This window comes from Cyclopterus lumpus, chromosome 25 (assembly GCF_009769545.1).
Source record: "Cyclopterus lumpus isolate fCycLum1 chromosome 25, fCycLum1.pri, whole genome shotgun sequence".
NCBI classification, from domain to species: Eukaryota; Metazoa; Chordata; class Actinopteri; order Perciformes; family Cyclopteridae; genus Cyclopterus; species Cyclopterus lumpus.
In genome coordinates, this window is record NC_046990.1 from 2,763,670 (window position 1) to 2,774,916 (window position 11,247).

At 40.0% G+C, this 11,247-nt stretch overlaps 1 protein-coding gene across 1 annotated transcript in view; it reads right to left on the bottom strand.

Annotated features, from left to right (window-relative positions):
• myo7aa (myosin VIIAa) overlaps nt 1–4,775 on the bottom strand; it is a 33,276-nt gene extending 28,501 nt beyond the window's left edge. Inside the window, exons 1-4 of the mRNA XM_034528830.1 lie at nt 4,671–4,775; nt 2,934–3,047; nt 2,678–2,830; nt 247–431 (exon numbers count right to left, since the gene is read on the bottom strand). Of these exons, the coding sequence (XP_034384721.1) occupies nt 247–431; nt 2,678–2,830; nt 2,934–3,047; nt 4,671–4,775 (557 nt within the window). The remainder of the gene's footprint in view (nt 1–246; nt 432–2,677; nt 2,831–2,933; nt 3,048–4,670) is intronic.
• Between the last annotated feature and the right edge of the window lie 6,472 nt (nt 4,776–11,247).

Consider the following 11,247-nt stretch of genomic DNA (forward strand, 5'->3'; position numbering starts at 1 on the left):
TCTAAGGTTACTAATCATAATGAGGTCATAGGGAAAAGGTGAAAGTAACTAAAAGCAGAATTGAAAATGTCAGCTCCAGTGTGTTTTGGGTGATCACTGTTTTTGCACAATTATCCATCCAATAGGGGTGGAGATATTTCCCTCTGGACCCAAGAGATGAACCGACCGTCAGACAGTCTCAAATCTTGACATATTGGAGATTTGCACTTGAGCCGCTTCCACATTGCAGACTGAACTCCCTCCTACCTGATGATGCAGCACTGGTCGCGGTTGTTCCTCTGCATGTTGAAGTAACAGTTGTCAGCGATGGCGAAGATGTGGGGCGGCAATTCGCCGATCTTCTTGTTAGTGTAGAGGCGAATCTGGTCGGCCGTGTAGATGGGCAGCAGCTGGTAGGGGTTGACGGCCACCAGGATGGAGCCGGTGTACGTCTGCACACAGAGAGGAAGAGGTGGAGCGAGAGGATGCGTAGGAAAATAAAACTCATTTCCTGATATTTGTTCCACTATAGAATAAACTTTCAGAAGATTATCTTGTTTTTTGTGGAAAATGTTCAGTAAAATATGCAAAGTAACCACCGCCATCAGATAAATATGGTGGAAATACTCAAATAAAGTTAGTACCTTAAATTAGGTATTTAGGAACAGAAAGTGTACTTAATGTTGATCCTTGTAGCGGATAAACAGGCCAGATTAAGTATCATAGATCAGTATTGGTCAAACTCATTTTGAATAAAAAAAGAGCAGTATATACATATGTCAATGTATACACAGAGACACATGCACACAATCCATTTTGTTGCTTTCAGAATTAGGTATAGATAACACCTGTAACATTTTTTAAATTTGTTTTGTCCCTGTGATTAAATAAATAAATAAACTAATGAATCTATGATAAACAATGATGCGCTTCCTTTTCCGAGGGCCTTCGTCTTGGAATCGTGTGCACAGTAAGTTTTTTGAATGATTATATTTTTGTAATGAACATCAAGTATGCATGACACACATGACCCTCTGTGCTGCCTGCTCACACAGAGGGTCATGGGGGGAGAGAGTGGCGAGAGAGCTCAGACTTGGAAGAAGGCTGGATGAGGGGACGCAAGGCGTCGCTGCTCCGGGGGTGAGGGCCGATAATGAGGTGGTATCAGTGTTCGCTACGAGAGATTGGGCGGCCATGTTGGAAACAAACACAACATGCAACGTCCAGGCTGGAGCGCTGGGAGAACCAGCAGCATAAAACAGGACATCTTCCCAGCTTCAGCGATTTGGAAAAGCAGCTCTTTTTTCCCCCTGCGAGCCCATTTAGTTTTCACTGTAAGCCAAGACAAACTGTATTTTGTGACGATAGCAGTCACTTATCACAAACATGTCGATGCAATGTAGAGAAAAGTAGAATAAATTGAGGTTCAAGTTTTAGGCGGCTTTAAGAATGTATGAGACAGAACGCCACCGACATGAAACATTTACTACGTGCAACATACATGTGCATACAACGTGCAGTTTGCCGATGCAGTTCGACAGGAAATACACTGCATGTTGCTGTTCCTGAGGCCGTGCACAACATGGAACATGAATACATGTGTTAGGTGCATCATTTTCAGCCAAGGTCGGATCCGTCTCCGGCCATGCTTGACGTGCGGGATCTGACTTACCCTGCCACCACAGTTTGTCTTCAGAGGCCATTGGGGAAAGGGAGAGGAGAAGGAGAAGGAGGGCCACAGAGAAGATAAAGAGGCAGGAAATTGAGATGAGAGCAGCACGTCCACCAGCAGACGTCAGAGGTTGGGTTTGTGATATAATAATAAGGCAGTCTAAGCCCTGGATGAAGGTTTAAACAGCTGTGGTAGTCCTTAAAGAGGTATGAAGATAACGTAGGAGCAGTGATGGTAATTATGAACGGAATATGGTCATTGTTCTTGTTTTAGAAACCATTCAACGTTTACTTTTATATTGCTACTTTACCTTTGTACACTTACTGTTTTAGTAGCTGTTTACATCTCTGTCTATATAAAGTATATTAATTTATTTAAGAGTATGTATCTATATTGATTATTATATTATATTATTTATTTATATATATATTCTTTTCATCATAAGGCAAATACATTAACTACATTCCTGTTTACTTTACAGTTTAATCACTTTGCGATTAATGTACTACCACAAATACATGTTATCTTATATTCTATATTTCATCCCTATATTTTAATATTCGATGAGCTTCGTTGGAGAAACTCATATTTTAATTTCATACTACTACTTCAGCAGTAAGCGATCCAGAAGTTGGTTCACCATTTTTATTGGCAAAACATCAATGGAAAAAATCTAATGTGTGAATGTAAAACTCTATGCTTTTTTTGTTCTCCACATTTGTGATTGCCAAGTGATCGCATATCAAATGCAATCTGCACAAATTGGACACACTTTAAAGGAAAAAAACAGATCACCTCCAGTACAGAAACTCTACCAACTGTACTGCTCTGCCAGAATGTGGGTTGTATTAAAATATTTATGCTTATTACTGAAAACACAGGTAAGCACATATCATTACCGAGGTACAATGGTAGAAATGGGTTTATGGTGGACCTGTGAGTGTTTCTGTCACTAATTAGCAGGTTGTAGTTGACCAGTGTGAGCGTGCAGCAGTAGTATTAGAACAGTACTGCAGTACTACTCACATATATGAGCTTTTCTCTGTATCTGATGAGCAGGTTGCGGAGGATACCAGCTTCGTTGAGGTCTCCTAGGCGGATCATGTCCTCCACACCGTGGATGGAGGTGGGATGCATTGGCTTGATGTTGGTGGCATTCTGGGGGGAGATCCAGTGCTCCTGATGGGGGGATAGAGGGGGTTATCATAGTGCACTATACAGTTGCAGAGTATTTCAGTATTGCACGCTCCAACAGATATTAAAAAAGTGTTTCCGCACTTACGTTTCCTTCGTCATCCAATACCTGGATCTGTCCCGAGTCACAGAGTTTGACCACCGCACCGATCGGCACCTCAAACTCCTGACCGGTCTTCAAGTCCAACCAGACATAGTCGCCCTGGGGAAAATAACAAAATCGCAAATTAAACTCAAAACCAGGATTCGGATTGGGATCATAAATGAGTCGAATCACCGTCGGAGAAAAAAACAGAATGAAAAATCTAAATCAAGGTTAGAATAAGAGCAATAAAGCAGATTGCATGATAAAATCAGAACCAGAAATGACCGGTGCCTTCAGTATGACATGCAAGTTGATCAGACCCATGATTAGAATCCATGTTTCTTTGTCTCAATAACCGAATCATAACCGTTTTCACACTGTACCGAGACCAAACTTAATGCAGTCTGGAGACATGTGAGAGTCAGAGTGGGTTCAATCACGCTGTCTCACTCTACAGCTCTGGGCTGACTATGTTACAGGGTTAGTGAATTCATTCTAGTATTTGAATTAACGGTGCAGTCTGAAAACAGTGAAATGAACCCCGATTGATCTCCTGGTCGAGGCAGACAGTGCGGCCTGGACCGGAAGCTTCTGGAAAGACACAAAATGTGTACCGGGAGTTTGCCGAGGAGGACCGGTAGGACATCTAACCAGAAGACAGTCGGGGAGAGGAGAGAAGGGTTAGTACACCAGAGGTGTTTACACTCGTCGGCTGAACAGTGACTCCCTCCTGGATGCAGGTAGTCGCTTACTATGAACCCAGCTGGCAGGTAATTGTACCCAGAAATGACAAATACGTCTTAGCTTAATGTATACACCATGAAATACAATTCTAAAGGAAATATCTGTTATATTTGTACATATCGATGTTGTATCGTTCATATTTAAGTAATTTTCTTCTTTTAAAATCTTGTCTGAGTACGTGGTGGAACACAATCTTTTACTGAAGTTAAAGTAGTAACACCAGTCAATTTCAACATTTTACTTTGTAAAAGTACTCAAATATCAGCATCAAAACAGACTCAAATTACTGAAAGTAAAAGTGCTCATTAAACAGAATGACCCAATTAGAATATTGGATTATAATTGCATTAATGTAGAATGCATTAATGTGGGGCTATTTACACAGCTACTTTGTACACAGGTTCATGTTCCATTGGTTGATTGTAAAAAGTGCAATATTTGTGTGTGAATTGTTGTGGAGTGAAAATGAAAATACTACTATTAAATCAACGTTTGAGCAATTCTTTTTTCACACAAAGTTAACGTCGGTCTGCTCACAGCCTTAGAGGTGCTAGTAGGTGGACTGTGTTATCTGTGTAGCTGTTTCCCTCTGCCTAAAATTAATATCTGAATGATAATCGATAATCTCCAAAGGAATAAGCATATTTCCCAAACTGTCTGACTGTTTCTTAAAGGTGCAATAAATAAGAGTTTGCTTTTGTTGCTCGCAAACATGGCCACAAATTGTTGTCCTTGTGCCACGTTTTTTTAATAACATACACACACACGCACACAAACACATACGTTAAAGACTTAAACACAGTTTTCAGATATACAATTATGATTCGTAACTCCGAACAGATTCAAAACAGAAAGCCACAGTCATGTGAATTCATGCATCATTATGTTAACGCACAGTTCTGCAATATTATAGAAGACAGCATGTCTCTCTCTCTCTCACACTCACACACACTCACACACACACACACACACTCACACACACACACAGTGGCGTACCGGCAGCAGCGTGCTGTGTTTCATCACAGTGTTGACGTTGCGTAGCAGCGCCCATTTGGCCAGATCCTTCTCATAGAGTTCCACATATTCCCGGTGCTTGTACATCTTCACGTGCACAGAACAAACTCTCCCACACTGTGACAGCGGTATCTGAGGTGAGCAGACTTCTAGTCCACGCGGGCGTTGAAAAGATCCACGAAGCACAGGCGGAAAGGTGTGTGAATTGATCGGATGGCTGTATGATCGCTTCCTACACACGCAGTGAGCAATTTCCAAATATCTCAAACGATAACGGTTCAACAGCTTCAAGTCGTCACATTTTTAAGAAAACCTGGTCCAGTATCAGACGTCTTATAGTCTAACAGGGTCAAACATCCTGGCGCGTGACCTCCAGCCCCATCTCTCTCTCTGTGTACTCCTGGTCCACTTTGAGGAAAATCGAGTTAACAACATCTAGGATTGTGCAGCCGTTCTGCTGATTTTCAGATCACTCATAAGTTTCCACTGCAGCAAAGTTTTTTGGGACAATCCTCTCTCTCTCTCTCTCTCTCTCTCTCTCTCTCTCTCTCTCTCTCACTCACTCTTTATGAAACCCCTCCTCCCCCCAACAACCTCCCCTGTCGCCCATGGCAACAAGATGTCACTTCCTCCTCAGGTGTGTTGTTTGGTGTTGGATTTCTGTACAGATAGAGACACCACACACTCTTACTGCAATGTAACTGCTCAAGTTATGCAGGAGAAAAGTACTTTGTATTTTCAGACTGAGAAACATTAAGGACAATATTAGTATCCTAATAATACTACTAACGCAATCTAATAAAACTAAAAGTTTAGAACCTTGTGTTACCTTCTCCTGAATGCACAACATTTCATAGTAATCCATCCAATGGTTGTTGGATATTTACGATATTTTAGACTGACAGACAGATCGAGATTCCCACGCCTAGAGCCATGTCGCATGTGTGTGGCTCAAAAAACATGACAGAGCTTTGCTATTCATGAGGAAATGTTCATAGTTAGTTCATATTTAGCTGTAGGTTACCATTGATGCTGGTACTGTTTTCCCCTTGTGAGCCTGTGTGCGAGTCCTCATGGCATTTAAATGGCATGGAACTAACACAGAAGAGATAACTTTGACAGGTGTTTATATTTCTGTCTCTGCAGACACATTTTGTCACGAGGTTTGCCACTGGGAATCTGGGACTGGTTTCCCCCAGCACCGTGACCCCCTTTGAGGAGGGGACTAGGAGCCAACTCCTATTCATATAGTATGCTTTGTTGATATCAAAGTATTGGAACTACTGTATTTTTACTTAAATAGGCCTACAGTACTTGTGCTACTTCAGCATTTCCCTTTTATGCAACTTCTACTCCACAACAACTCAGAGACAAATACTTTACACCACCAACAGGTTTTTTTTGTGACATTTGGTTGGCACATTCGTGGAGAACTGATGGTTAACTGTAATAACTTTAATCTTGCAAAAACTGTGTGTTGCCCCGTATTGAGTTTTTCAACAAAATACTTCCAAAACTAATGTCATTCCCATCCGCCTCAGCTGCGCTTTGTGTTTACTGCTGATTAGCAAACGTTAGCATGCTCACATGCTAAACTAACACAGAGAACAGGGTTAACATTATACCTGCGTAACATGAGCATTGTCATCGGGATGGGGTTAGCATCCTGCTGTTAGCATTTAGCTATAGCTCGTCTTGTGTGTGTGTGTGATGGTTTTTGAGTGTGTGTTACTTATATGCCAGTTTAATTAAGTAAATACTCCGTCTGGCAAACTCAGCCACCTGAACATTACACCACCAAGCACCTGTCTCTCACACTCAAACACACACACACACACACACACACACACACACACAAACACACGCACACACACACACACACACACAAACACACGCACACACATGTACCGGCAGCTTGTGAAAGAGCAAACGGGCGAGCAAGGCCAACTATCAGAAACCACATGTTGAATTATTTAACACAGAGGATCTGTTTGGTGACTGTCTTTTTGTCTCCTGTTATATTTCTTCCTCAGTGCCTCTGTATTTCTTTTCCTTCACCTCTTTCTCCATCCCATCATGCACACATACATCTCTCACAGTGCTGATAGATATAATTCAGGTGAGCTTGGTAACTGCAGAGTTGACTTCAGTAGTGCTTTTCCTGTGCTTATGTGAGGTAAGCTGACAGTGTTCAGTTACTGATAAACATTTTTAAAAAAAACATGTTTTAAACACAATTATTAAAAAAGGTCACACATTCCCAGTCCAGTAAACTAGCAAGAAATCCATCAAACCAGTCAGCCACCAACACTAATAATGTTCTGATGACATTCTGTAGTTTTGTTTTGGTCAAAAAATATCCTAAACAATGAATTTAGCATAATTCACAATATTATTATTAATATTAATAGTATTCTGTGTGTCTCAAAGCCTGATCTATTGTATTCCTATGTGCCATATAGACTCCATTGTTGTCCAAAGAAACACACCATGAACATACACACACTATAGTTCATGTTGACTCAATCCCTGCTGCCACAAATACTCAGTAGAGCACCAAATGTGAAATATTGAATCACACCAGCTTTATCCTTTAAGTACCATCTTTCTGTATTAAATCCATTCATCCATCCATTATCTGCCACATGCCTTTTTTTGTTCAGGGTGACGGGGTCTGAAGCCTGCAGTCCCCCAAAGAATCTGCAATGGTCTTTTGTGTTTAATGATGAACTAAACAGAATTGATGCTGATACTTTTAAACTGAGCAAAGTCCTTCAAATGTAACAACATAATACAGCGTTTGTCCACGCTCTCTAGAGTGACACACGTAACGTTCTCTGATCCGCAAAGAATGTCTTCGCTTCCAAAACCTTTACAAATGTTCACAAAAAAATAAAATCATCAAGATTGTCATTTGAATAAATGTACGTTAAGTCCTCCTAACGGTGACAGAGTGCAGGGCCCGCTGATGAAAACCTTGCATTTGCAGTTTTACAAACTTGACATTCCAGGGAAAAATCAGGATGACATTGTTTGTATCGCTGGTCAGTGAGATCCTAAAACACACCCGCTTATCACAATAATAATGGGAACGAAAGGAGGTCTTCGAGAATGTAGCTTTAAGTTTTAGGCCAGGCGGCAACCTCTGCCGAGTGAACCCAATGCCCAAGTCTTAAACCCTGCACTCTCTCTACTGACCAGCAGGGGCGACACCTCCGGTTGTAAAAAGAAGTCCAATTGTATAGAGGTCTATGAGAAAATGACATACTTGATTTATTCCCTCAGTAAACATTGTAAACATGAGTTTATGGTCAATCTCTAGTTTGATGACTACGTGCACTTCTTGTATACAGTTTGTTTAGGCACACAAACAACTTGGTTCAGCTCAAGGAAACATAATCAGTGAATATTGTTATATTAAAAAGAGTATTTAACTTAGTCTGAATGCTTTTTATATTTTATGTAAAGTGCTAAAGTGAATTGCCTTGTTGCTGAAATGTGCCATATAAATTAAATTGTCTTGCCATGTCCCAAATCTATGAATCATACTATAAAGTAGGCCCATGTACTACATTAGGGAACCAAAATATTAATGTATTTTACATTTTATAATAAGGAAATAAGGATGATAATCAAACTGAAACTTTGGAAAGCTACATGCACTAGAACTTCAAAAAAAGAGACAACATGTTTTTCCCAAGAACTGAATACTTTTTCTTTTTTACACTGTTTCACCGCCATTTATCTAAGCTGTGAGCAGCATTCTCCCCTGTGCATTGCATTGTGGGAGAATAGTGTGCGTCAACCTATTTAGTATGTATACTACAAGGTGGTTTGAGTATACTTTATGTTGTCACTTTTCTATTATGAACACATCACACACTCAAACTCATAAGAATCCGTGTGTAGCATGGAATTGAAACACAGGGAAGGTTTGGGTTACAGTACGTTGTAAGAAACTGTTACGGTCAAGTGACCTTCGTCATCATGGTTACAATAAATGAACGATATGGAAGGATATTTTACGCATTTTAATGCTCAGTAAGTGTCAGTCTTATGTATTGGTGGTTTTCTTCTCTTTGTTGGTTTTGGTTCAGCATTTAGCAACTATCATTTTCTCAGGAGTTAGTGGGGACCAAAACTAAAAGGAGATGTTCTACTATATTGGTGGGCACAACTCCAAATAAATGATGATGTTCCTACTGGATATGATTGCTAACATATTAACCAATTCAACTTCACACAGTGATGATTAAGCTGTGTTTCTGTTACAGTCCATAATAATGAATCAACCTAAGTCTGTTCAATAAACTCCCCGACTAATACTGTAACTCATAGACCTCTTATACCATGTTGCTAAACATGTGAACACAATATTCTTTCAAAAGGACAGATTCAGAGAACAGGACTTCCACTATGGATACACCTACTACTCTAACATCAAGCACTCTGCTGCTTTGGACAAATGAGACCGAGACGAACCACGGTGTGGTATTAGCAGGACGACAGTGATGTAATGTCCCTGCTGGCTGCGTTGGATTGGTGCGTGGGTGCTACTCATCCCATTCTTCAGGTAAATAATTCAAGCTAGACATGAGCCGGGTATTCACTTACGCCTACTGATGTCACTCCTGTGAGGAAAGGTTGCAAACCGCACAGAGGACAGAGTTAAGATGCCGACCGTGAACTACAACATTCCCGGTGCAAATCTGCTTGGGGGCATTTGTTGCTTGTCTCTCTCCATGACTTCCTTCCTGTTCCACATCTATTATCACTAATAAAAGCATACAAAAATGACCGAAGGTTAATACAAAATAAAATAAAAAAAGAAGAAAAAGTGCTTTCACAGCCCACCCCCTCGAAAAAAAACAACAGTTATTCACATAAAATTGAAAGTCTGTGAACATGTGTGTATAAAAATATGTTCTTTTAAAGTGTTTTGTTGTTGTTGTAAATATCCAGTTTTTCTTCCTGCTTCTCCCAAATTAACTGTAAACGTTGAATGTATAACTGCCCGTCTGGAGATTTGTTGTTGATATGTTGACATGTTTTAGAAAAGTGACCTATTTATACATTAAGCAGATATGGAGCTACAGTATCATTCATTCAAAGTCATGTTAATACATTGTAAGTCCAATATTCACTCTTCTTTTAGCTCGTTTTTTTCTAAATGAAATAAACATGTCTTTAGCTGCTATAAAGATATGCTATAAAGAGATGCTATGTTCATCAGCTAGTGGCCGAACACAACACTGTGAGAGAAGTGAACTAAAACAAGTCGTGTGACAGGAATCCAAAACAACCAGCTGTTGCTATATAGCTCCAAAGGAGGAGAGGTTGAATCAAACAAACACAGGACTTTCACCCAGGACACCAAGTGTGTGCCCTATGTATAACCAACAGAATGTTGTTATGCATTGTAAGTTTCTGCTAGCATGAAACAAGGCTGATATGAAACATATTTTGTTTGATCATTTAATCAGATCACAATATTGTACAAGTTCTCATTATTATTTTAATGTTAATTTGGATAATTCAGCAAAATTATTATTTTTTTTAAAACGTGTGTGATCATATAAATTTGGTTTGATTAAAGATTCTGTCATTTCAGCCCAGTATAAAGTCTCGCTGACTGCAGCTTGGTATCTTGTTAGCCTCAATGTTATACAAGCTCCCTCCGGGGTCTTCAAGTGCACACTGCAGACCACAGCTCACCTAATGCATCAAATGATAATATTATTTAATTAAAAAAAACAATTCATGAGATTGAGTTACTGACTGGTAATCATAAGCTTCCAGAGTTAGTTACGGATGCTCTTGATTTATATGTGTGAGTTTTGTCTGATGTAATGCAAAACACAAATATAATGACATGGATTTCAGCCATATTGAAGCTACTAAGTCTTCATACACTTCATACATTGCCCTTTCAGAAGCAGATGCGCTTGGTGTCTAAAATTGGAATCTTTAAAGTAACAAGAGTCAGATAACTGAAGTGGATTAGAAAGTAGAAAGAAGCAGGAAATATAAATACTAGTAGAAATGTAGTAGAAGTACAGAGGCCCATCTTGTAGATTCTGTCATTTCAGCTCAGTCTCGAGTCTCGCTAAGAGCAGCTTTGTAGTGAGAGGTCTTCTTCACGTACGGGTCTGCCCTCTGCTGGTTTTTAGGACATTTTATTACCCCTTAAAAAATGTATTACTTCTGCAGCGGTGTGTTTTCAAATATTTGTTTACAATGAGACTAAATTTACATTTAGACCTTTACGGGACGCTGAAACTCAGATCAGTGTACCCCATTAATTACTGGGGGAGTGTCACCCTGGATGGTCCGAGGTCCACCCTCCCTGGTCTCACAAGATCCTGCAGACACTGCAGAGTATCCAATTACTTTAGAATTAGGAGTGTTTTAAGGCAGGGTGACACAAGGCTGTTAAGAGGCCATGTGATTGATAACGGCACTTCCATCTCAACCTCATTTGCATTTAGATTGATCATTTTGATAAGTCAAAGGTTCTTTGACCCTGAATAAACATGCCCATAAAAACACAGAGACCAGC